This window comes from Ceratotherium simum, chromosome 4, assembly GCF_057802395.1.
Source record: "Ceratotherium simum simum isolate JZ-2026a chromosome 4, ASM5780239v1, whole genome shotgun sequence".
Classification (NCBI taxonomy): Eukaryota; Metazoa; Chordata; class Mammalia; order Perissodactyla; family Rhinocerotidae; genus Ceratotherium; species Ceratotherium simum.
The window spans coordinates 6460254-6487468 of record NC_141903.1 but is presented as its reverse complement, the minus strand read 5'-3'; the positions used below and the strand labels follow the sequence as shown (position 1 = coordinate 6487468).

General features: G+C 49.7%; 1 protein-coding gene across 1 annotated transcript in view; it reads left to right on the top strand.

Annotated features, from left to right (window-relative positions):
* NSG2 (neuronal vesicle trafficking associated 2) overlaps positions 1-15390 on the top strand; it is a 56431-nt gene extending 41041 nt beyond the window's left edge. Inside the window, exons 3-4 of the mRNA XM_004428505.3 lie at positions 12432-12542; positions 15199-15390. Coding sequence (XP_004428562.1) covers positions 12432-12542; positions 15199-15390 — 303 coding nt within the window. The remainder of the gene's footprint in view (positions 1-12431; positions 12543-15198) is intronic.
* Positions 15391-27215: the final 11825 nt, after the last annotated feature.

The following is a 27215-nucleotide window of genomic DNA, read 5'->3' as shown; positions in this document are numbered from 1 at the left end:
ATGTAGGTCTCTGTGTGTGTGTGTCTTTGTGTGTATGTCTTTGTGTAGGTCTCTGTGTGTCTGTGTGTGAGACTGTGTGTGTGTGAGGGTTCCTAGGGCAGTAGCAATTGCTGATGTGGGCCAGATAAGCAGGGGCCAGAAGATGAACACAGTGCAGTGCCGAGGGAGGAAAGTGTGTTTTGATCCAGACAGACCTGGCTTCTAGGTCTTGCTCTACTACTGATGGCCTGGAAAATCCTGACAGATTACCCAACCCCTGCAGTCCTCAGGCTCATCACCTGAAAAGCAGGACTGTCAACAGTACCTACTTTGTGGGATGCTGGGTAGGACCGAGTGAGAGAATGTATGTGGAGTGCTGAGTATTTCACAATCAAGGATGTGATTTCCTTGCCCTCTTCAGAAGCCAGACAAAGGATTTGGCCTTTGTCTTGATCTAACTGAAGGCTCCAGGTCACTTGCATCCAAATCTCCTGGACTTGCATGGAAACTGCTGATTTCTGGGTGTTGTGGAAGACCAAGGGAACCCAGAATCTCCAGGTGTAGGACCCAGAACTCTGCATCTGACCAACCTCCTTGAACGGCACTGACGCTCCATAAAGTCATAGACCCCATGTCAGGACATGAAGTCAGCCCCACAGTGGCCCAGATGGGATGTTCAGCCCCACCACAAAATATTCAGAGGGGTAATTTAGGAAAATCACTTTGGCGGCCAGCAGGGACGATGGATTGGGAGAGGGAGGTAGGAGAGACCCAAGGAGAGATGGCCCACATCAGAGGTGCTTTTCTGCCCCATCAACACGAATCACCAGCAAACCATTTAAATAGTAGGACCCACAGGCCCTCGGAAGCCCAAAGACAGAGGGCACAGCCCTGCCCTTGAGCGGCTGTCAGTTGGTGGGGGAGGGCAGGTCACAGGCAATGGCAGCACAGTGGAGCACCCAGTGGTCCTCATGCTGAGGGGATACCTGAACCAAATTCAGCTCTAATGATGCACAGTTCTAACGAGAACGGTGCTGGACACCGGAAGCCTTTATCACTCTTGCATTTACGCGGCAGTTTGCCTTTTGCATTACTCATCTTGGTTGTACCTCATGACAGTTTTACATAGATGAGTGTAATGATTGAGAGCCATTTTGCAGATGGTGAAGTTGAGGCCTTTCTTGGTTCCGGGTGGTCCAGACTTGGTATGTGAGGATGTTCTATGAGATCACAGGAAGTTAGATGGGCCACAAATGGGCAAAATAGGAAGCAGCAGAAGGAATCAAGATTTATGCAGGGATGCATGCAGCTAGGAACAAATAGCAAGCATGTAAAAACAGACTTGAGACCATGGCAGGATTGTAATGGGTGTTTGTGCTCTTGGATTTCCAGTATTGCTCTGATAATAATGGTGCAATACATTTTTAACAAAAATAAACTCGAGTGTAGTTGTAGATTTATTGGCAGCATGACATAAGGCTAGGCACTGGGCTTCTAACTTAGACGTGAGTTCAAATTCTCACTCTACCCTCATATGTAAAGTCGTTTCATCTGCCTCTGATAGATCATCTGTAAAATGGGCACACTGATGGTAAGTACCCCACAGAGTCACGAGGGCATGAAATGATGTAACGCATGTATGCGCTCCACGGATGCTAACTAAGGTCGCTACCATGGGCCAGGCACTACCACATTCTGCCTGACAATAGCCAGTGTGAGGTAGCCATCAGTGTCATCCTCATTTTAGAAAGAAGTCAGCCAAGGACTCCAAAGGGCAAGCAACTTGCATAAGGTCACACAGCAAGTAAGTGGCAGAGCTGGGCTATCAGTCTAGACAATCTGCTTCCAAAAGCTCTACTCCATTCACTGCTTGGTGCTAGGGAGAGGACTAGGGAAATGAGGGTGTCGTCCAGGCAGAATTTGTGGATGCTGTGATCCCCTCGCCCTCTCCGCTCAAGCCCTGCTGTCAGGATCCTTGGGGCCGTGCCAGGAGCAAGGTGCCAGGTGGCCTAATTCTGTCTCAGGAGTTTCCAGCTGTCTCATATGAAAGACAAATGTCTGTCGGGCAGCTCTGTTTCTATCTCACCACAAAGTTTAATTTCCCTGATGTGAGTGGTTCTACTGCTCTGAGGTTTCCAGGGTTTGCATTCTTCATAAAAAGGGGCGGTTTATTGGGTACTGCGGTGCCGAGATGCTGCAGGGCGTGAATGGTAATGAAGTTCGTGCTTCCCGGCATGATAAGGGTCCTGGATCAGGGGCCTGACCCGGCAGACAGGGGGAGGAGTTTTGTTTTTCTCTTCTCTCTTCCTAGCTTAGGGGGTTTCCACATCTGCGGTGAGGTGTCCTCCTAGAATAAATTTACAGTGTCTTGCTTCATTGCGCTATTGTAAGCAAATGCAGCTGCAGGACCGAGAAATATTTATCAAAAGGCCAGTTAAGGTGGTGGTTAGGAGTAAGGGCTTTAGTATCAGATATTCCAGATTCAGATCAGGCTCTGCTACTGCATAACCATGTGGCCTCAGAGAAGTTACTCTGTGCCTCAGTTTGCATAGCTGTAAAATGGGGGTAATAACTGGGCTTACATTGAGGGCTATCATGATGTTGAAGGAGATAATACTTAAAAAGCACTTGACACAGCACATTCTTGAACAGTCAATAAGTGATGGCCATTATCGGGTAAGCCCCCAGGCGAGGACAACACTGGGCAATTTACAGGCATCATCTCATTTAATCCTCACACTAATCTTGTGGGGTGGGACTTTTGTCCTCATTTAGCAGGTGAGGAGACAGGGCCTCAGAGAGGTGAAGCGTCTTGCCCAAGGTCACACAACTCATCAGAGGCAGAAGCAGGATGGGAACCCTCCTGGGACCAGGCCACAGCTATTGCAGAAAACTTCATGGACATTGCCTAGAATGGAAGGTCCAGTTCTCCCAGCCATCAGAGAGAAGCTTCTTGTCTTTTAGGGGCATGGCAGGCACACAAGGAGATTGCTTCAAGGGCAAATAATAATTCTTCCAGCATGAGACAAACTACTTCAGACGACCCAGTGCAGTGATTTTATCCAGTCACCTTGTCAGGCTGTGAAACACTTAAGAGGGGCCCTGAAAGTTCACTATGGGTAATGCTTTGTGCCAAAAATGAGGAAAGGGGTGTGGGATGGGGAACGTGGCATATGCATTAGCGTCTTTCCTACTCTGCGCCGAGTCATGAACTGGTAGCTGGGACCACAGAGACAAGCAGGGTATGGCCCCTGCCCTCATGACACACAACAGAAGGGACAATCACGATACAGGGGGCTGAGTGTTAAGTGGTGGAGGGAAAAAACGTGGTGAGAACATAAGTAGGCAAGGGAAGTCTTCCCAGCAGAGGTGACATGTCCTGAGTTGGGTTTTAAAGCATGACTAGGAGTTTACCAAGGGAGGTAGGGCTGAAAAGGTACACAAGAGCAATACATGATGAGAAAATGGCAGTCTTCCTGAGTGGTTGGAGCTTTTGGAGTACATGCTGAGAAGCATGGCAGAGGCTGTGGGGAAATGGGGGCGCTCACATTTGTAGCACATACGCCAGGCACCGTGGGAGGGCATTGTGTTAATTTCCTGGGGATGCCATAACAAATTACCAGAAATCATGTGGTTTAACGCAACAGAAATTTATTCTCTCACAGGTTTGGAGACCAGAAGTGCAAAATCAAGGTGCTGGCAGGACCACCTTCCCTCTGAAGGCTCTAGGAAAGGATCCTTCCTTGCCTCTTTCAGCTTCTGGGGGCTCCAGGTGCCCCCTGGCTCGTAACTGCGTCACTCCAATCTGTCTCCCTATTCAAACAGCCTTCTCTGGTCCCCCTCTGCACGTCTCAGAGGGGCACTCATCCTTGGACTCAGGGCCCACTTCCATAACCCAGGATGATTTCATCTCAAGATCCTTAACTTAATTACATCTACAAACACCCCTTTTCCGAATAGGTCATACTTACATGTTCCAGAGATTAGGACATGGACATATGTTTTGGGAGGCCACCATTTGACTACTCCAGAGTCATGCATTATCTGATTTAATCCTCAGAACTCTGAGAGGCAGACACTGTTATTGTTTCCTTTTTACAGAAGAGGAAACTCAGTCAAAGAGATTAAAGGTAACTTTATAAGAGCAGGGACCTCTCTTGTCTTCCTCAGCACTGTATGCCCAATGTGTAGAATTCTCTGGCACACTGTAGGTGCTTGGTTAATATTTAGTGAATAAATGCTTTACAAGGAGTATACCATAGGCTAAGAGCCCAGGCTATACTTCATAGAGTTACATTCCTGACTGTATTAATTAGCTGTGTGACCCTGAGAAAATTAGGTAACCTCTCTGTGCCTTGTTTCCTCATCTGAAAAATGAAGATGTACCTACCTTGTAGGGCTGTTGTGAGGTTTACAAGAATAAATCCATGCACAGTGCTGAGCACAGTGCCTGGCACATAATCAGTGCTTACTAAATGGAAGTGTGAAGTATTATTCCATACTGCCTCTTGAGAGGAGAAGCAGACAGGTGGTGGTGAATGACAGTGCACTGGGAAAAGGGCCTTAAGGAGCTGTGAGTAGATAGGGGAGGGGCTAAATATTGTCTGAAGACTGCTGGGGAAGACTTCAGGGAAGAGGAGATACTCAAACTGTGTCTAGGATGAGCAGGGACGTGATGGACTGGGAGGTGGAAGCTGGCGTTCCGGGCAGAGGGAGCAGCAGGTGCAAAAGTAAAGGTGGGGGGAAGAGGGTGCCTTCAGGCAGTGAGTGGAAGGGGTTGAGACGGAAGGGGGAAGTCGAGGTTAAATTGGGAAGAGCCAGGCTGGCTCTGCGGCTTAGCGGTTAAGCACACACGCTCCGCTGCTGGCGGCCTGGGTTTGGATCCCGGGCGCGCACCGACGCACCGCTTCTCCGGCCATGCTGAGGCCGCGTCCCACATACAGCAACTAGAAGGATGTACAGCTACGACACACAACTATCTACTGGGGCTTTGGGGGAAAAAATAAATACATAAAATTAAAAAAAAAAAAATTGGGAAGGGCCGTGTCTGCGTTGCTAGGGAGTTCAGACTCGACCCTGTCGGTGTGACGGCTCAATCATCAGGGAAGCAGTGTGACCAGGCTGGCTTGTTACGAAGTCTAGGGTGGCCTGGAAGCTGAGATGCTGGAGGCCGGGGGAGCAGGGAGGAGGCTGCTGCATCCAGGGGTGAGGTGATCGTGATCCTAACCTGGGAAGTTATGATGAAGATGGTGGAGAGTTGAATAACCTATGCCGGAGGCAGAAGCTGCCAGAGCAGGTGGCTGACTGGCGTCAGGGCCCAAGGAGAGAAGTGGAGGCAGGATGGCTGCAGGAGAGCAAGCTCCAGAGGCAGGTGGGCAGGGCTGCCTCCCACCATGGCTGAGAGGAAGACGCCGATGCTGGTTCTGGATGATGAGTTCAAGGTGCCCTTGAGGTGCCTCGGAGCATCATCTGGCCCTATCCTTACTAGCTGTGGGACCTTAGGCAAGTCACCTAACCTCTCACAACCTCAGTTTCTCCATGAGCAAAATGGGGATAATAATTCTACTTCCATCATAGGATTGTGATAATATTAGTACACAGTAAGTTCCCAAGAACTCTTAGCATCTCTTATTACTTTTACTATTCCTACTACTATTATTATCACATGGAGGTATGGATCCTGGAGGGTGGTCATCATGACTCCAGGCTCAGCATGGCTTTGCCAGAGCTGCTAGCTGCAAACTGTCAGTTCTTCCTCTGTTCTTCTAACCTGTGCTCAAAAGCTGGAGGAGAAGTCTTGGGCAGGTCTTCGCTGATGCTACCCCAAACCCAGATTCATTCTAAGGTTAAGGGGCTCTTGTTTGAGTGTGTGTGTGGGTTGGTGGTGGACGGGGTTGAGAATAGGGGATGGAAAGGAACAGAAGGCCACGTGCGTGTATTTCACTGCTCCCTCCCCCAGAAACACAGAGGGGTTTGGACCAGGTTGTATGTGGGTCTGCTTCTGTGTGTCTGGGGGAGGGTGTGTGTGTGTGTGTGTGTGCGCCTGCGGTCCTAATTCAATTCAACATTTCGGTTCAGAAGTGTTTACTGGTCTGCACTCTGTAGGAGCCACGCTGCTGGGCACGGGGCAAAGGATGAGATGTGCTCGCTGTCCGAGGCAGGCCCAGCAGGGGAGGCTCAGAGTGTCAAGAGGCGATGACGACCCCCAAGCAGGCCCCAGGGACAGAGCAGGGAGGGGACCTCAGGGCTGGACAGAATGGAGACGTTCTCCCTGACGAGGAAGCACACGCGGGCGTTCGAGGCCTGGGTCAAGGCTTGGAGACACACAAGGGCAGGAGCTCTCAGCAGGCTGAGGGTGGCTCCAGGGGAACGTGTGAGCCAGGCCATGGTGGCCTGGGGGCTGGAGGGTGGCAGAGGGAGGCCAAGCTGAGTGGGACAGTACCCTGAAAGCACCGGGCTGGACACTGTAGGAAGTGTCTCCCATGGGCAGGACAAGGGCCATCAATCTTGGTCTCCAAAGCCCTGTAGGGCCTGACCTCAGCGCTCTCTCCCCCAGGCCCCCCCGTCTCAGGCAGACTGCTCCTTCCGGGCCCCCTGGGACCCTGAGCTCCTCTCCTTAGGGTCTTCAGGCTTGCCGGCTGCCTCAGCCTGGAATGCTCTGGCCGAGGGTCTGCTTGTGGGGGCTCCTGCTCCTGCCCTCCCACCGCATCCACGTGCTCCCCTCACATGCGCTGGCCCAGACCCTGCTCAGGTCTTGTTTCATAATTATTTGATGATGTGCTTGCTCAGCGTCTGACTCTGTCCCTGCCGTAAGCTCCTGAGGCTGTGACCGTGTGGACGTCTGGCTCACAGTGGGCCCTTTAATGCATCCGCGCTGAGTGAAGGAATGGACGCATGTGTGAGCAGGGAGCCGGGAGCCTGGAGCAGGGAGGGTATTTCCTGTGGTGAAGATCACATCTCTAATGAACACTCCAATCTAGCCCCGGAGAACTGACAAGTAGTTTGTTTCTAGTCTCAGGCCGTTACATTCAAGAGGGGAAACCAAGAGCTTTAGAGTGTCTCTGAGCTCTGGTGTTATATAAACCGAGTCAATCCATCCTGATGTACAGCCAGGCCTTCCTGTTCACAGGTGCTCTGTGGGGAGGTGGGGTCTCTCTCTCGGGTCCTCTGAGGTCACCTGAGGTCCTCTGAGTTGTGCTCCATCAGAAGCTTTGCTGCAGTGACCCAGCACCAGGGCCTCTGACTTCTGCGAGTCCACTGGAAAGGGAGAGGCCAGCTGCGATACCTGCGATACTCCATGGAGATCCGCCTTCAGGAAAAATCTCACCCTGGAACCAAATCAGAACCCTCGACATCCCCACCCCACCCCAACAACCAACGCTGGCCCAGTCACCAAGGATCCAGACGCAGCCCAAACGTTGTCATTTCTCCCCGGTCATTGCCTTCCTCCTTCCCTCTCACATCACTCTGCTCACCTCCTTAGGCCTTCTCAGGCCCATAACCCCTTCTGCCCCACTGCCAGGTCCAGCCCAGCATTTGGGGCACGTCCTGGTGCATCAGCCTCCCCACTGGCCTCCCTGCCTCCACGCTTGGCCCTGCAAACCTGCCTCCAAGTTGCCGCCAGAAACGTTTTTCCACAACATAATTCTGATCCCGTCACTTTCCTGCTTAAAACTTTCAGGGGCTCCCTGTTACTCTGGAGATCAGGTCCACACTTTGGCCTGGTCCTTACTTATCTGTTCTCTTCCCACCTACCCATGGCCCCAGGCCTGTCTCGCCCTCACTTGCATCCTCTGGGCTAGCCTTGCCAAACCAGATCATGTTTCCAGAACAGCCCTCGCTTCTGCTCCACGACAGATGCGACCTCCTCTGCTCAGAACCTTCTTCCTCCCCTATCCTGGCCTTCTTCCCTGAAGCCACTTCTTATGCTACCTCTCCTGGGAGGCCTTCCCAGATCCCCCCCAGGCTGGTTGGGTCCAGCAGCCCCCAGTGCTGATGCCCTCACTCATGGTGCCACCCTGTGTGTTCTAAGTGCCGGTGTCCATCTGTCCATTTCTCCCTAGCCCTGTAGGCTGCGAGGCCCCAAGGGAGGGCTTGTGCTCCATTCGCAGCCCTGTACGCTCTGACCTCTACAGGCTCTTAAGGAATGACCGGCCTTGAGTTGCAGAAGTTACCAAGATTCAGGATAAGGAGGCAAACCAAGGGAAGTTAAACGCCTAAAATGGCCTCTGCTCACCCTCATTCCCGGGTTACGGACCATGTGGCACCGCCTGATACCAGTCAGCCTTGCTCAGCAGAATCCCTCGGGGTGGGCTGCAGCCCTGGTGTCCCACTCCGCATCAGACCCTTGACTCTGATAGCCACATAGGGCACTCCGTCCAGCGGCTACACATGGCAGCCCCCAGAGATTCTGATGTAGGTGGTCTGGGGCGGGGCCAGAGCATCGGGGGCATTTACAGTGCCACCCTCCCAGTATCCTGCGAGTGTGCCACCAGCTTGAGGACTGCGCATGTGCAGTCATACTGGCGTAGTGGTTCTCACTCCCAGTCGCACATTATAATCCCCTGCAGAGTTTATAAAAATACACATGTCCTAGACCCACCATCCCTGACCAGTAAATTAGAATCCACGGGGGTGGTGGCAATCTAGGCATCAGCACTGAATCCTTGAAGATCCTGCCTCCCTTGCTCCTTCCCTCCCTCCCTCTCCCTTTTCCAGAAACCTTTGCTGTGCTCGCCCTGTCAAGCTCTGGGAGCACTGCGGTGAATCAGACCCTGCCCCTCCTAGGGGGGGGACGTTAACTCAGGGCAGTTAGAAAGAGGAAGAGCCCCCCGCAAGGGGGACCTGTCCATGGACAGGCCTGCTGGGCCCTGCTCCAGCTCCCAGAGCCTCGGCCTCTTCACCAGCCTGCTGCTGACCCGGGAAGCGCCCAGCCCTGTCTGCGGACGCCTGTGCTCAGAGGTCTTGTCCTGCTCCTGAGTCTGCCCAGAGGCCTGGGTCTCTGCTCAGTCAGGGGTGGGATGGCACGTGGTCGTTAGGAAGGGGGCATCCGGCTGGTGGCGGTGCAGGGTGGGCTGGGGCTCTGCTCTCTCCTTTGCACAGGGGAGGTCTGCAGCCACACCTTTGTCCGTGGATGCACCTGGGAGCATGTTTGTGTCCCAGTCTCGTGGGTGGCTCTGGTGAAGGGATGCTAACAGGAGTTTAAGGTCCCTTTGACAGAAACAATCAGCCTGAGCTCTGGGCATTTTTTAAAAAATTGAGGTAAAATTCATATAACAAAATTAACTACTTTAAAGTGAAAAATTCAGTGGCATTTAGTACATTTGCAATGTTGTGCAACTATCACCTCTATTTAGTTCCAAAATGTCCCCATCACCCTGAAAGGAAACTCTGTTCCCATCAGCAGTCCCTCCCATTCCCCCTGCCCCAGCCCCTGGCAACCACCAATCTGCATTCTTTCTCTACGGATATTTCACATAAATGGAATCAGACAATATATTGCCTTCTGTGTCTGGCTTCTTTCATGTAGCATAATGTTTTCGAGGTCCTTCCACATTTGTAGCATCTACCAGTATTTCATTCCTTTGTATGGCTGAATAATATTCTATTATATGCATAGACCACAATTGGTTTATCCATTCATCAGTTGATGGACATTTGGGCTGTTTTCACCTTTTGGCTATCGGGAAATCTGGACATTGAAAATTCTTTACATCTATACTCCAACATTGGCTGACCAGGTGTTCCTAGGTCTTCAGCATTGGGTGGTGGTCTTGGGTGGCCCCTTCCCCTGTTCTAATCAAACACAATCTTCAGGGGCGCTAAGGGGGCATATGTGTCTTTGGGGCGTCTCTTACTCCAAGTTCCCGCCTCCACTGGAATCTGTCTCTCCACGTCTTGCTGGGTGATTCCAGTCCGATCTCTGCACCATCTCACCCCACACCGTCACCACCCCAGTCCTGGGCAGGAGGCCCATGAGTATGCAACAGGCTGCAGCTGAGGGTTCAGGGGGCAGGTGGAGGGGGTGGACAGTGCACTGTGTCGACAGTAATTGAGAACTGAATTTCACTTGTCACCTTCTAAAAGGAAAAAACACTTTTTCTCTATACTCTCACAATACGTCTGACACCAAATGTGTGGGCATTTTTCCACACCAAGTGATTCTCCAATTCTGAGTGGACGCTGACTGGATGTCCTACAATTTAACTCAACTCTGACACCATCTGCCCGGATTTAGTGCAGACCCACAGGTTAAGGGCTCAGTCCCCCAGACCACCCCCACTTCAGATGCAAGTCACAAGGCCAAGGTTGTCATCTGTACTTCTGACCGACTGGCTATAAGTTGGGGGCTCCTACAACCTCCTTCCCAGGTTCAGTAATTTGCTAGAATGGTTCACAGAACTCAGGAAAGTTACTTATTAGAAAGGAAGTTAAAGGATACAAAGGAACAGCCAGAGGAGGTGATACATAGGGCGAGGTCTGGAAGGGTCCTGAGCGCAGGAGCTTCTGTCCCCGTGGAGTTTGGGGCGCACCGTGCTCCCAGATGTGTTCTTGTTCACCAACCTAGAAGCTCTCTGAACCCCTTCAGTTAGGGTTCTTTATGGGGGCTCCATTACATAGACATGACTGGTTAAATCATTGGCCGCTGGTGATTGAACTCAATCTCTAGTCCCTCTCCCCTCCCTGAGGTTAGCGGGGTGGGGCTGAAAGTTCCAACCTTCTAATCACAAGGTTGGTTTCCTTGGCAACCAGGCCCCATCCTTAGGGGCCTTCCAAAAGTCACCTCATTAACATAAACCGAAGTACGACGGAGAGGGGCTTGTTATGAATAGTAAAAGACTCTACCCTCACCTTTGTAGATCTGAGCTATTTCAGGAACTTTACAAAACCCAAATATTATAACAAAAGATGCTTCTATCCTGCTCTTATCACTTAGGAAATTACAAGTGTTTTAGGAGCTCTGTGCCAGGAATGGGAACAAGACCAAATATATAAATTTCTTATTATACCACAAGAGCACAGCGTCCTATAACGTCACACACACGCCTGCACAGGGTAGTTCTCATGGTCAGCATCTGCCCACAGGATTCAGACAGACGCCTCCCATATCCATCTTCCTCTTTTCCTTTTCAAATTCCTCCCAGCCAGTATTTAAAGCTGCCGACAAACAACTCTATTTGTTTGGAGCAACGTAGACTTGCATCTCCTCCTGTCCTTACAAACCATGCTCTGGGGTGGGAAGGAGGTGGGATGGGCACCCCCAAGGTTGATTTTATTCTTCTTCTGAATCGAAAGAAACTTTCTCTTGAATTCTGCCGTATTTCTAGGCCAACTGACTCAAAGGGCCACCAGCTTTTAAAAATAATATGAAAAAAAAATCTGCTTATAACACAAGATGTCCAGTGTCATGGGGGTTACCCTACCACTTTATACACAGGTGGGATGGGGCCATTGCAAGCCTGGAGGTGCCTCTGAAATTACCCATTGACTCCTTTCTGATAAATTCTGATGGTGCCCCCAGTTTGTCTGGTGTTGCATTATTTCTTTAAAGCTTGCTTGTAGATAACGGTGAGGAGCTAGGCTTTTACTATGAGTGATTTGGAGACCATCAGATGCTTTTGAGAAGAGAAGGGACGTGCCTTGACTTAGATTTTGAAATCACCTCTCTGATTGCCGTGTGTTGAATATACCATAGCGGTCAAGGAGGCCACTGGTTAGAAGGCTGTCTCCACACTGCAGGTGAGAGGTGATGATAGCTGGGGCCGGGACAGAGATAATTGAGGGGAAACAAGCAGTCAGATTATGGATGTTTTGAAGGCAGAAATGATAGGTTCTGCTGGTAGATTGGATGTAGGATGTGAGAAAAAGAGAGAGTCAAGGATGACGTCAAGATTTTTGGCCTGAGTGACGGCAAAGGTAGAGTTGGCATTTCCTGAGGAACGGGAAAGCGCGGGTGGAGCAGGTTTGGGGTGGGAGGAGAGAGGAGTTCAGGCTGGGAATGTGTCTAAGGAGCCTACTGGACGTCCAAGTGGAGGTGAAATAAGCAGGTGATAACTATCTGAGATTGGAATTCAGAAATGGCAGCAGGGGTGGTGGTGGCGGAAGACAAAAGCAACGAAAGTGACGGCTTAATGATCCTGCCTCCCCCCACCCCCCACAGTTAACTGGAAAAGTAAATGGGGGGGGGAATCACACATTGCGCCAAGAAGGAGCTTCAGAGAGTATCCGGCAGAAGGGGGAAACTGAGGCCCAAAGAGAGCACGTAGTTTGCTCAAGGTCACACTGCAAGTTAGTGACAGAGCCAAGACAGAGCCAGTTCTTTGGGCTTCTGGCACCTTCTACTCTTTCTACCACACCAGGCTGCCTACCACCTCTGGGATTTGAAGGCTGCACGTGTGGACGGAAGGCAGGCAGGCTGAGACTGAGTGACTCTCAGTTTTGTTTTCCTCCAGGTCACCATCCTCGTCAGCCTGGCCCTAGCTTTCCTTGCCTGCATCGTGTTCCTGGTGGTTTACAAAGCCTTCACCTATGACCACAGCTGCCCAGAGGGATTTGTCTATAAGGTAGGGGTTCTAACAGGTGAGTGGCCCCAGGTCACCATCAACTTCAATTAGAGGGTTTATCAACATCTTCTTTTCATTGATGTCCAAATTCTGGGTATGGCAACCTCCCTGCAGACTGTTTACAATGTACTATGTGTCTGGCAGAGAGTTTTCAAGTTTTCCTGAAGGACTTGGTCTCCAGTAGCAGTGGAGCCTCTCCTCCCTGGTGGTGCTTTGCAGAACCAGGAGTCAGGAGGTGGACTGGCTTCAGACTGCATGCACATCAGCAGTCAGGGAGAGCTTACTCCTGCTTGAGATACACTACTCCATCTCTGGAAAGATCTGCCGTGGTGCAAGTCTTCCTGGTTTGATGGCTGGTTCCTTTTCCCCGCCGTGGCCCTGCAGAGATGTGAAGACAGGGAGCAGGTGCTTCTGAGGTGGTCTACCCTGGTCTTGCAGCTGGGCCTCTTGCCCCTGACCCTGGCTCACTCTGATTGTGCTCCTTCCCTTGAAGAACTGAACTGTCCGCATGACTTCAGGGCATCTCCTCGCCCCTCTGAGCCTCAGTTTTCTTGCTTGCAAAGTGAGCACTCATAGTGGCTGCCTGCAGGATTTTTGGGAGGCCTTAAGGAGAGAATTTAAGTAAAATCAATTGGCAAAGGGCCTGCTAGATGATGGGCTCTCAACAAATATTAGTTGCAATAAAGATAGAATCTAGTTTAGAGCTGAAGCAGCTGATATTAATATTTATGAATTACCCTTTACCGAGTACCTATGATATGTCACTGCCTTTCTTAGACATTTTCATAAACACGACCTCAATTGAGCTGTCCGCCCATTCTGAAAAATAGGTTTTATCGCCGCCCTCATTTTACATCTGAGGAAATAGAGATTAAGAGCGTTTCATTAAGAGAGATTTCCAAGACATCACAGCTGTTATGTTCCAACGTGAGGGAATCAATGGGGAATGTTCAGGCTTAAAAACACACATCCCTGGGGCCCACTCACGGCATAGTGGTTAAGTTCGGTGCGTTCTGCTTTGGCAGTCCAGGTCCCAGGTTCGGATCCCAGGTGCAGACCTACACCACTTGTCAGCCATGCTGTGGCAGTGACCCACATATAAAGTAGAGGAAGATTGGCAACAGATGTTAGCTCAGGGCTAATCTTCCTCAGCAAAAACAAAAAACAAAAAACACACGTCCTTTGGTTCTGTTACATGATTTCCTAAGATGACATTCTTAGTACTTAGAAGCTGAGGTTCTGAAAGCTTGGCCACAACTATCAACAGGAGACAGTTGAATGAACTATGATATACCCACACAATGGAGCTCTGTGCAGCTGTGAAAATGAGTGGGAAAGGCCAGACATGCACGAGGAATATCTTCTAGGACAATAATGAAAAAAAAAAACGTGCTACCTTTGTGTGAGGAAAAGGGAGGTGAGGGATATTTGCTTATATTTTCAGAAAGAAATTCCAGAAGGATAAATTAAAAAACTAAGAAAAATGGTTACTCAGCAGGGAAGAGAGGGAACAGAGTAGAGGGTCAGGGATGAAGAGCAGGCTTCTCTGGATATATCTGGCTATGTATTTGTCCTTGATGTGCGTAAATGTTTGACATACTGAAAAAATAAATACATAAGAAAAAGTAATCCCTGAAAATTAAAAACAAGCTAAACAAAGACTTTAGCTCTATATTAAGTTGGGGACATAAACTTACAAAGAAAATGAGTTTTCTAAATGACTGTAGAACACAGTCTATTGACTGGACACAGTGGAATGTATTCTTTTTTTCCCTGTTCCAACGCTGGATAATACTGGATGGCTGTAGATGGGAGGGAGCAGGAGAGGCCCATCCATACCTTGACTGTGGGCCCTTTGTTGAGGGACCTTGCCTTATTGACTGTAGATGGTCCGGAAAGATGAAAACAAGATACAATTTTGTTTCAGTGGTCATAAAGGTATGGCCAGTGTTGGTTACGGAGCTGCTGTATTCCTAGTGCCTGGAATAGTGCCTGGCACATCATAAGTGCTTAATAAATTAATAAATGTTGGGTTTCTTTGTCTATCCTTTACCTATTTAATTCTTTTTTTGGGAATATATTTTAAAGACACATAGAGCTGCAGAGAAATCTTCAAGTTCCTTCAGTAGACTGTTAATCATAATATTGGTGTTATTTGTGACCATTTGATATCTATTGTAGGATAATGCAAATATACAATTATATCAATGTTGTTAGGAACCAAGACTTTTGATATAAGAGAGAAGAATTATAAGTATAAAATCAAGGAAATAAAATAGACGCAGCCGTTGGCTGTGGGCAATGGCCCAGAGAAGCAGTTGGGGGATGGGTGAATCAGCCAGATAAAGAGGATCTGGTGGGCTACCAACTGTGTCCACCACAGCCGCACAGGCAGTGAGCGGAGGAGGTTGGCCTTGAAGTAGTATCAGTATCAGGTTCGTTTCTCCTGGCTTCAAGTAGGTGGCGGCTTTGACGATGGGGATGGTGATGATGTTGGGGAATGCCTGCTGAGTGCCAGGCGCAGGCCAGGTGCTGTCACCTGCCCTCTGGCTGAGAGCCTGATGTGGCTGTGGGCCCCAGCTGGGGTGGCCATGTTGCAGGGTGGGTTGGAAGCAGTCCGCTGAGCTACCCCTGACTCTGTCTCTTTCTTCCCCAGCACAAGCGCTGTATCCCGGCCTCCCTGGATGCTTACTACTCATCCCAGGACCCCAACTCCAGAAGCCGCTTCTACACGGTCATCAGCCATTACAGTGTGGCCAAGCAGAGCACTGCTCGGGCCATTGGGCCGTGGCTGTCGGCGGCCGCCGTCATCCATGAGCCCAAGCCACCCAAGACCCAGGGCCACTAGAGGCCCACCCCAGCCAGAGTGGAGGGGGAGGGGGGACCCCCGTTGGCTAAGCCAGCTCCAGTTACAAGACAACACTGTACTCCTGGGATATGGGGGTGGGGGCAGGGCGGGGGTGGGTGGGGGGAACTCACGGAAAATATCGTGCACTGGAGTTGTCTGAATTGATATTTCTTTTCGTCCTTTGGTATTGTTGATCCGTCCCCAGTCAGGCTCATGTACAAAGGCATGTTTCGTGTTGATTGTTCCCATGTAAGATATTTTCAAAGCCACTGCTTATTATTTGTTAGGAAAATTTAAAAACAGAAAAAGAACGAAACAAAGAAAACAACAAAAAAGGATTAAACTGGCTGCTTCTGGAAGATATTGAGGGGCAGAGCACACTCCCTAGGCTTCTTAGAGGAGAAATCGTAGCTTCAGTGTGGGCTTCGGAAGGAAGGTACCGAATACGTGAGCGAAGCAGGGCCGGGCTCTTTGGTTGGCCGCTGGTCTGCAAGACAACACAGGAAGTCAGGGCCTGCCGAGGTGGAGCGAGGGACTGGTTTTGGCATTAGCAAGCCCAGGACGCACACAACGCAAAGTGGACGGCACCCACCACTGGTATGTTTTGCAAGGTTAGCACAAACCTGTACGTGTGGGCATCCGAGCCAGAGCCTGGGCCGACCCACGGGCCTGGGGACGTGGATGGGGTGAGCAGACGCTGAGCAGTGGGCAGACTCTCTTTGTGTTTTTCCTGTGTTTCTGGACACAGGTGTCCACACCTGGACACTGCCCGTGTTGATGCGACGACAGGGGTGGCAAACAGAAGGCAGGAGAGGCTGCAGGAGAGGGAAGGCGAGCACAGGCGTGTAACATTTGGCCAAGCTATAAGCACAGGCAGCCAATTTTTAAATTTTTGTTTGTTGTTTCCCAAAGTGCTAATGACAATAGGAAAATCCATAAGAGTCATAACAGGAACCTCAGGTGACAGCCAGGGAGACCTTAAGACTAGGGCTGCAGCAATGCCAGATCATTCTAAAGGAAGCTGAAAAATGTGACCGTTTCTGCCCGCTCTGTTGTGTTGACAGGGAACGTTCCTCCAAACTCCCCAAGCTGGTTCTAGGAGCTCCTGACCAGGAGGCAGCATCTAGCAGTGATCAGGCCTCCCACTGCCCTGGAACCACATCAGGCTCTCCCACGCCGCTCTCCCACACGTGTTTTGGGGAGGCCCACTCTGTGGGGTGTCGGCTCCAGGTCCAGTGGGGCCAGAACTGGTGGGGAGAGTTGGTTATTTGAAATGTGGCACTGTTTCCCCATGAGGCTTCGACAGGCCATTTAGAGGGCATTTTTTCGTGGCTTGCTATGTTGCCGAAATCATCGTACACAACAGCTGGGTAATTGACTAGCATAGCTTGAACTAGCCTGCCAAATGCTATCATCTGACTCACCCCCACCCCCATCACCTCGAGTCACCTGTAAATTCATTTGTCATATGAAGCGGAATAACAATGTCCCTAGCAAAACCGCTGAGTGCTTTATAATTTTGTGGTGTATTTTTGTCAGTAGGTAGCAGAGGCTGAAGTATTTTTTGGTGTAATTCTTGAACTTTTCTGACAGGAAACAAATAAAGATAGATGTGTCTGAGAGTCTTGATTTTCCTTTGCAACTTTCTTTAGCTTCTTTCTCTTCTGCTCAGTGAGTCCAGCCAGGAAAATGCTGGGGGTGGGGGTCCCAAGGACATGGTGGGCTCCAGAGGCAGAATGGCCTGCTAGGCTGGAGGTGGAATTGGGCTGTGGAGGCACCTCCATCCTCAGGCGACGGGGCCGGAAATGAGGCTGAGGTCAGAAGCAAGGACCAAGAGCTGTACTGGGCTACTTCTCATGCAGCCCAATGTCCTTCACTCTGTGAGCATCTGCTGAGCACCCACTGAGGGCCAGGCTGTGCTGGGCAAAGGGCATTCAGCGATGAAGGACCCATATTCACTGCCCTGAAGTCTGGAGGCGGAGGCGGACGTAGAGACAGACATCGGCAGAAGAAGAGTCTGAGGGTGCCATTGACAGAATACAAATGGCCAGTAGCCAACAGCTTGAGGAGGAAGATGATGAGCACTGAGTGGGGCCCTTTTCATAATTAGCTCATTTAAGGCTTGTTATAACCTTGGCAGGTAGAAGTTACTGATCCCATCTGACAGATGAAGAGACTGAGGCTCAGAGGAAAGAAGAGGTGCCCTAGGGCTATAGCAGATGAGCTGGAATTTGAACCCAGGGGTGTGTGACTCCTTTGCCCCCCTAGACTGCTTCTGTAAGACCCTGAGCAACGCTGTCAAGGTTGTAGTTCATTCCTCAGAAAGTCAAGTCAAGCTGTCGTAAAAGCAAACTAGCCTATTCCCAGCTGGATCTCGGTGTCAACGGCTGATGTTAAGGATAGCAAACACTTAAATGCCCCTCGCTATGTGCCGTGTACTGAGGGATTTGTGTATCTTACTTCATATAACCCTCCTGCCAGTTCTGTGAGGTGGACACCCCCATCATCAATGTCCTTGTCGTCATCACCACCCCCATTTTGAGATGAAGCCATGGAGCCCGGAGCCGCGCGGCAGCTTGCACAAGGTTGTGCAGTTGGGAAGTGGCCAAGATGTGATTCCAACCCACACATTTTGGTACCAGTGTCTTAACCACTGTGCCATTTGGCAGTGCTGCTCATGTCTGCATTTTGCTTGGTAGTTTATAGTACGTGTTCACAACTCTTCTCTAACTTACGTGGCAAGCCATTTGAGGGAGAGACCAGGATTGACTTTGGGCAGAGCTGGGCGTTGGGGCTCCAAGCTGGTGGCTGCACCAGGAGTTGTGCATGGCTGGCAGGAGGGAGATGGAAGAGAGCAGGGCTCGTGCCCTGTGAGAGGCATAGGGTGCTGCGCCCGGGCCTCAGGCAAGCCTACCTGTGCCCATGAAGACTTGAATTCCAGCCTCCCTGTAGGGCCCGGTGAGCTCGAGAGGACAGGGCAGGATCCGGGCTGGCTTCCCACTCGCAGAGGCAGGCTGACCATATGGCCAACGCATAAACACCCACGATTTGTTTCAATTACACAAAGTCAACTAAAGACTTAATGAACACATGTTCAAACATTCTGTCATAAATGGATTTGCCACTCCATTGCCTCAAAAAATAAACCAAAGCTACCTTTGCTCTGGAACGAACAGGCTATGGGTGTGTGACTGAAAGAAGGAGAACGTGAGGGATGGAGAAGGATGAGAGATACTTCTGCTTTTAGGAGCAACCCTGGGGCCATGTGCTGTTCCTGGTGGTGTCAGAATTTTCTGATCAGAAAACAGGAGGATGCCGAACTCCTCCCATGAATACCCAAGGAGAGGGAGATTAGTTCTAGAAGAGTTTAACCAAAGGGAGTTTGGCCAGGGAGAAGCTCTTCTGGTTTTTGGAGGATGGGGTTTCACAGAGCACTGCTCATTGACAGAGGGTCAAGGGAGACAGGAAATGGTGATAAAAACAGCACCTTGGTTCGTAGAACAAGCTCTCTGAATAAGTGGCTTTTGCGCACTGTTTAATCTCCTCACCAGCACTGGGACCCTCTCTCTTGAGAGGCTCACGGTTGACGGGCAGGTGAGACAGCACTGAAAGTGAGCAGGAGAGGTGGCGGGGCAGACGTTCTGAGGAGGGGCGAGTGTGTCGGGGGTGTCAGCCAGTGGTCCTGGGAGGGACTGGCCTTGGAACTGGGCCTCGAAGGCCAGGTTGCATTTGGAAGGGAAGAAGTCAGGGGTGGAGAGAAGACACCGCAGAGTCCCGGGAAGAGCATCACAAAGAGGCCCAGGGTTGCCCCTCACGAATGCTCCTGGGACGTACCCCCTGCGGCAGTGCTGGATGGGAAGACTGAACAGGCACAGGAAGCTGCCCCTGCTCCCCTGGGCTCACCGTCCAGGCTGGCTGGAGCGGGAGGGAGACAACGAACAGACAGCTGCCGCACCTTGGGGAGAGGCAGTGGTGGTGCCCGGGGCAGTCCCAGCTGTTGATCAGGTCAGAAGATATTTAGGGAGAAGTATGTCTTTCTGGAAAATTGAAAGACCCACCTGTTGAAAATGCTGTGATCAATTTATCCCCCTTCCTCCCCTATAATGTGCACTAACCCGACTGAGGAGCCATGTGGAAGAAGAAATAAATCAGCTGATAATTTTTCCAAGAGGCAGACAACACCCTCTCTTAAAACAAAACAAAACAGTGCTCCTGAACAGTTGAGGGAAGAGGGCTGGTGTCCATGGCAACATCAATGCCAGTCCCCAAAGATCAAACTCAGTCTGGCACAGCAGGGTGGGGCAGGGGTTATCTGATTCTGCCCTTTTGTCAGAAATTATCTGTTTCTGAGAATCTGGACCCAGAGTTCATTAGTCAAAGTTGCCCTCAACGATGGCCACCCCTCTCTCTGGACACTCTTCGTCTTTCTCTCCACTCTCTCTGTCTTCTCTCTCTTTTGATCTGTCCTTGTCTCTGTCTCTGCCCCTCTGTCTTCTTCCAAGAGAACAGTGTCCAGAGGCTGTGGACTGACTTCATGTAATCTATGCTCCAATTCCAGGTCCCTGGTGAGTGCTGCTGGGTTGGGGCCGGGTGTGGGGTGGGGCACGTGCAGAGGGGAACAGAGGGGCCCCGGAGGAGTTCAGCCTCCAGGCTCTCCTGCTCTTGCATCTGCCGGCTTGTCCAACGCCCTTCCTCTCTCTAAGCTTCAGCTTCCACGTCTTTAAAATGGGGGTAATACCGGCCCCGTGGCTTAGCGGTTAAGTGCGCGCCCTCCGCTGCTGGCGGCCCAGGTTTGGATCCCGGGCGCGCACCGACGCACCGCTTCTCCGGCCATGCTGAGGCCGTGTCCCACATACAGCAACTAGAAGGATGTGCAGCTATGACATACAACTATCTACTGGGGCTTTGGGGAAAAAAAAAAGGAGGAGGATTGGCAATAGATGTTAGCTCAGAGCCGGTCTTCCTCAGCAAAAAGAGGAGGATTAGCACGGATGTTAGCTCAGGGCTGATCTTCCTCACAAAAAATAAATAAATAAATAAATAAAATGGGGGTAATAATCGTACCTACCTTGTTTTGCAAGAATTCAATGAAATAATACTTAAAGACTCACCTGTAGCAGGTACTCAACAAATTGTAGCTGCTATATCTTGAGTAAGTCTTTCATTCAGCCTCAGTTTCCTCATTTGTAAATTGGAATTGTTGATACATAAACCCTCTCCCCCATAAGGTTGCTGTGGCTTAAAATAAGGCAGTGGCTGTGCAGTGCCCCTGATGTAGAAATCCGTTACCTCCCCCTGCCTTAGGAAGCTCTGGGGGACCGCCTCCTTCCCTCCAGGCCTCCCTTACGTCCCCATCACGGATGCCCCAACACTAAGCCACACGCGCCCCATTTTCCTGATCTCTCCTCACAGTTTTCAATTGTCAAATTTAGTTACACAAATATATCATTTTTAATGATAACATTAATTTAAAGTATTACTTTGAGGTCTCTGTCATGTTTCCTGAAACAATTTTAATCAAACTCTTTACATGCATTAAAAAAACAAACTAAACTACAGACTTCATTCAGATTTTACCAGTTTTCTGCTAAAATCCTTTTTCTGCTCCGGGATCTGCTCCAAGATCCCACACTGCATTTAGCTGTCTCCTTAGTCTCCTTCGATTTGTGACAGTTCCTCAGTCTCTATCTTTTATGACCTTGGCACTTGTGAAGGGTGCTGCTAGGGTGTTTTCCAGATTTCCCTCTGTGTGGGTTTGTCTGATGTCTTCCCACGGTTACACTGAGGACATGGGAAGAATTCTTTGGGGAAGAATCCCACAGAGGCTCAGAGCGCATGAGTTTGATCTGTCTTGTTCCTGGTGATGTTAACCTCGACGTCACTATTTTTTCCCGTTGTAATTAATAACAGACCGGGGGAAAGAAGGTACTCTGAGGATGTACAAATAGCCTGTTTCTCCTTAAACTTTCACACACTAATTTTAGCATTCCTCAGGGGATCTTGTCTGCAGCAATGACTGCTGTAATGTTCTTATAGTAATTTTCTATTTCCCTCATTTCTTCTATATTTAGTAATTGGAATTCTTCTGCAAGGAAGAGTAGTCCCTTCTCACCATTTATTTACTTTTCAATCATTTATTTATATTAGTATGGATTCATGGATATTTATTTATTTTTTGGATTATAATCAAATACTATATTTATTTTGTTGTGCAAATCATTTCAGCTTTTGTCATTGGGAATGCTTTTAGGTCAGCTCCTGTGTTCTTTTGACACTTTTTTTTTTGGCACTTCCTTATTTTCTGGCACCACAAGATGCTCCAGGCTCTTCTTGTATTTTCCCTTTCCCAGTCTTAGAATCAACCATGTCTCCAAGGAGCCCTAGTTCTTTTCATTGAGGAATGGTATTTAGAAACCAAGATTTCATTGTTGGGTGTGGTCATTGCTACACGGGAACCATTGCTTCCAGGCCCTCTCAGGAGGCAGGGTTAGGGAATTCTGGATGTGTACTGGACCAGCTATACACATCTCTGTCTCTTTATCTATCTATCTCTCTACCTATCTACTTACCTACCTACCTATCTACCTACATATCATCTCTCTACCTATCAAATCAAACAAATGTGACTTTATTTTGCTACCTGTCTCCAATGAAAAACCGAAGGGTTTGCTCTAACATTCCCTCTTTGCTTCCTTGTAACTTTTATCTCTGACAGGGGAAAATACAACTCTATTATCTATCATATATTTACTTATTCATTCATTTCTGGTGTACATGTAAAGCTGTTTCAGATAATGCATTTTTTTTTGGCATTTAGAATTTTTGACATCTCTAAAAACACTTTTTGAGTCATTAGCTTTCTGTTTTAGAGTATATCACTTTCCTTTGTGTTTATTATAAAGACTCAGAGATAGAGCCACTTGTTTTCTGAAGGCTAGCAATTTTGGAGGGGTCATTATATTGTGTTATATTTAAGCTGAGTTTCCCAAGTCCTCACCACTGAGAGTAGTGATGGGATCTTATTAACAATTATACCAAAATGTCCTAAACATCTTCCCCCATTTGCTCACAGAGGATTCCGGTCCCTTGTAAAGACCTCACTCTCGGCCCAGGTGGAGTCTCATGTATGCCCGAGAGCAGGTGTGAACCTGCTGGGCTCCGCTGCCCTGCTGAACTCCATGGATGCCCCGGGTGTGCTCAGACTCTGAGGGGCAGTGCCAGGGATGCCCTGTTTCCTGAGGCTCAGTGGAGTAAGGGGAGAAGATGTTGTCTTCCGTTTGAATTTCGCTCTGTTATCAGGGGCCCACTGCAGGACTGCTTGTGTCTCCAGTGTCCTACAGAATTTTACCCCAAACAGCACTTTCATTTTGTTATTATATCCACAGCACGCCTACCTCCTCTGGGCTCTACGTAGGACCCCCACATGAATGCATAGGGGCTGCACTGAAAGCCAGATTTGAGTGACAGCTGTCGTGCTTGGGTTGTAAGTAAATGGTCACCACCCTAACTGCTCCTATCTGTACCCACGGCCGACTGTGCATCAGTCACACCACTCTTTCTCCTGGAGCCCTGTTGTAGCCAAATAATCTTTCTTATACCAGTTCTCCATGCTCCCTCTACTACTCAATTTGATGCCAATGGTGACAGAGATTGCTGGTTCTCTAGAAAGTTCCATGACCCCCTTCCAGAGCATGGAGTTTTCACCAGGAGGGCTTTGGCTGGTGAGGGATTATCTTTCCCAGCCCTTGTTTCCAAGCTTGATTACATACCTTTTGAATGTGAGTGGAAGTGATGTGTGTAACTTCTAGGTTGGCACTTTTAAGCAGATGGTGGGGCTTCTCTGCTCTCTTCCTTCACACTCCTCCCTACTCTGCAGTGTCTTGAAGCCGAGGACTCTCAGGCCTTAGGGGGATGATGGAGCTACAATGCAGAAGGAGCCTGGATCTCTGAATCTCCATGTGGAGGAGAGCCACCTGCCCACGTTGGGATGTTACATGAGTGAAAAACAACTTTTACGGCGTTATTAATGAAATTTTGGGTCTTATTTGTTACAACAGAATCACCCTGACCAATACACAAATGAAGTCCATTTTCCATCTGGACACTGGACCTTGTTTAGGATTGGTTGTAATGACGGCTAGGCCTTACTGTGGGGCTAGGCTCACGATACCAGCCCCACGCTCTCTCAGGGGAGCTCCCTCCAGAAAGTCCTGACTCAAGCACTCTCTTCCATCAAGCACATTCTAGTTCATTCTTCACCACTCAGTTCATGTCACTTTTTCTGTAAAGTCTTCCCTGGATCTCCCCAAACTGGGTAGGATCCCCCCAAAGCCTGTGTATTTCTGTGTCACAGAATATCACAATCTGTTTTTATCATCAGATTACTTGTCCTTGAACTCCTGGATGGATGGTTGAAAAAAAATGTCTCTATATCAATAACTCCTCAATGTCTATCTCTAGTCCAGAGCTTTCTCCTGAGAGTCATATCCATATATATCTCTTCCTGCTGATCATCTCTAATTGAATATCCTTGCAGGCACCTCAAACTCAGTATGTCTCCCCAAAACCTTCATCATATTTCCCCCAAATAAGCTTTATTTCCCATGTCCCTTAAACTGGGTGATGACTTCACCAACTACTCAGATTTTCAGACTGGAAACCTGGGCGTGATTTTAGATGCCTCCCTTTACATCAACCAACGTTTGGTCGGCTGCTGAGTTCTGACCATTCCACTTTCAAAGTGGGGCTTGAATCTGCCCCTTCCTCTGCCAGAGCCTGAGCTCAGGTCCTCCTGCCTCCTCCCTCAGACAGCCTCCTCAGACTCTCCCTCCTTCAGTGTCTCCTCCTACCCATCCTTCTCATCGGCTTAAATGGACTCTCACTCGTCTCAGGATTAAATCCAGTCTTCTTACGCTGGCATCGAAAACCCATTGCAATCTGAGCCCTGGCTCCTCCTACCTCCTCTTGTCTTCCACGGGCCACCCTCCCCTCCCACCCACACCAAGCTGGCCCCTCACAGCACCCACAGGCTCAAATGTTCTTTGAGCTGGGATATATTTTGGAGACTAAGGTTTTAATTTTTCACTCCCTCACCTCTCCTCATCACACCTGATTGAAATAGGTAATTGTCCTTGTGCTGATTGTGTGGGACAGGGACACCACAGGGAAGAGAGCAGACAGCGCCTTCCTGACCTTCCTGCTTTTGTTTCCAAAATCTATACTACAGAGGGGAGGCAATTCCTGGGTACAGACGAAGAGTCCCGAAGAAACATGGATAAAGATGTGCCTCATTCCAGAATCCCCTGGCTGAAGGGAGCAGAGGATGCAGCAGAGAGGTTGGGGCTCACCGAGAGGAGGGGGACCCGCATGGTGCTCACCAGGTGACCCCCACAGGGGCACCGAGGCCCCAGAGAGGAAAGGCTATCGTGTGTCCAGGAGGATGGACGGCCTCCCGGAAGACTGAAGGGGTCTGTCTGTAGCTCAGCAGGAGACAGAAAGGGGCCGTGAGACAGGCACACTTCGTTTCTAAGAGACGCCCAAGATGCCAGAGCCGAATTCCTCAAGGGACTGAGGCCATGTCTCCTGCTGGCCCAGCAGAATAGGGGCTCAAAATAGAAATTTGTGTTTGGGGGTAAAAAGAGGTCTTGCCCACCTGAACTTACGGAGTGAGGTTCTTACCTTTCTGCCCTTCTCACCATTTTCATCTCTCCACCCCCCACACGCTCACTCTACCTCAGCCCCTTGGTACAGACTCTCTCTGACTGAGTTAGCACCTCCTCTGCGCCTGCACAGCATCTTCTCTCTCCCTTATATTGCTTATTTTATAGTTGTTTAGTCACTCAGTAGACTATGTAGTAGGTATTATTATTATTATTTCATTTTATAGATGAAGAAACAGAGGCTCAGGGAGGTCAGGTGCTAGGGTTTGAACCTGCCCTGCTGCTCCAGTGCCCGGGCACGGGCCTCTGCACCCTCGTGTGAAGTCCCTCTGCGCACGCCTTCACCATGCTCCGTCCTCCTCGCAGCCCTCCACCATCGTCTCGGAGGCCTCCAGCCACCTGTCCTTCAGGACGAACAGCATCTACTGATGTCTCCACCGGGCTGGCTTTAAACAAATACATTTGATTCAGAGGATGTGCTTCTCTGTGTCGGTAATTTAGTCCTTTCTGTGCAAATTGCCCAACTAATTAAAAAAGAAAAAAACAGCACAATTCAGACCAGTGAGCTCTTGAGAGAGAAAATGAAGGAGCTGTCAGCAGATCGGTGGCGTCAGAGTCCTGGGCTTGGAGTCAATGGACCTGGGTCTGAATCCCACTCCACTTCTCTCCACCTGTGGGACCTCAGGCAGGTCGCATCACCTCTCTGAGCCTCACTTTGCTCATCTGTGAAGTGGGCTTTGCTAGGAAGGGCATTTGAGAAAGTATTCAAATGTTTTGGGGAATGCTGTGGAAGCACCGGAAGAATATTGCTTTGCACTCAATTGCAGAAAAGCATACCAGTGGCCCAGGCATCCTCCTAAGGGCTCTAGGGTATATGATCACACTGCTAGAAACTCATGGAGTCATGACCTAAGCCGGGTCTGCTACACTCTGTTGTGGATTGAAATGTGACCCCCCCAAAAAGATATGCTGAAGCCATAAGCCCCAGGACTTCAGAATGTGACTTATTAGGAAACAGGGTCTTTACAGAAGTAATCAAGTTAAAATGAGGTCATTAGAGTGGCCCTACTCCAGTGTGCCTGGTGTCCTTCTTTTAACAAGGGGAACTTTAGACACAGGGAGAACACCTTGTGCAGGCAGGAGATGGGAGTGATGCATCTATTACCCAAGACTGCCTGCACACCACCAGAAGCCAGGGGAGAGGCCGGAACAGATGCTCCCTCACGGCCCTCAGAAGAACCAACCTCGCCAACATGGTGGTCACGGCCTTCTAGCCTCCAGAACTGCTGTGCTTGTTACGGCAGCCCTAGCAAACCAGCACAGACCCCACAGGCTGTGCTCTTTCTCTAAGCTGCACCCGGCTACTGGTTGTTGTGTAGTCATTATAACAAATGAATACAAAATCGAGTGATTCTGTCCAATTCAGTGTTCACTGACAGCACCCCACATGCTGGGTTTCTGACAGGAATTGGGGAGCCAGCAAGGACCAAAATGCAGACACCCCCCCCCCCTTCAAGGTGACAGTGACAGATGCCAAACACGTACAGCTCCAAAGCGATGTTCTTTCATTCTTTCAAACATCCCACAATTGTTCAGGCAGGGCACACGCTGCCTGGATCAGCTGCTGGGGACTTAGGCGGGAGGCCCTGGCCTTGCCTTTACAGAGCTCCTGGGCCGACCCTTAGGAGACAGGACCTTGGGTTACACACAGCTTGGAGGGGGCTATGGGGAGGAAGGGCACCACGGCCTCTGGAGGCAGGGGTCTCACAGTGTGGTGACAGAGAACAAATAACTGTCATCATGGCAACAGTCACACTCACAACAGCCCAACCCTGAGCCAGCCGGGAGAAAACAAAATAAAAGAGAAACTTCATTTGGACTACATGAGCTGGAAAACAAACTCTCTTCCTCGCATATTTGCTGTTAGCTCTCCAACGCCTTGGTAATCATGAGTTAGATAAAATAGCATCAGCAATTTGGGCTTGAAATCAGCAAAGGTAGTTGGCATCTAATTGCATTTGGAAAGAAAACAGAGGAAAATCTTTTCAAGTCGTTATTGTCTTTTCTCCAGAGTGGGAAGAGGCGCTTTTAATTAGTCATTCTTTGACCCTTTTCTCAGCAACAGAGATGAAACCTGGTTGAGCTGGGCTCAAGCCAGCCCCGCAG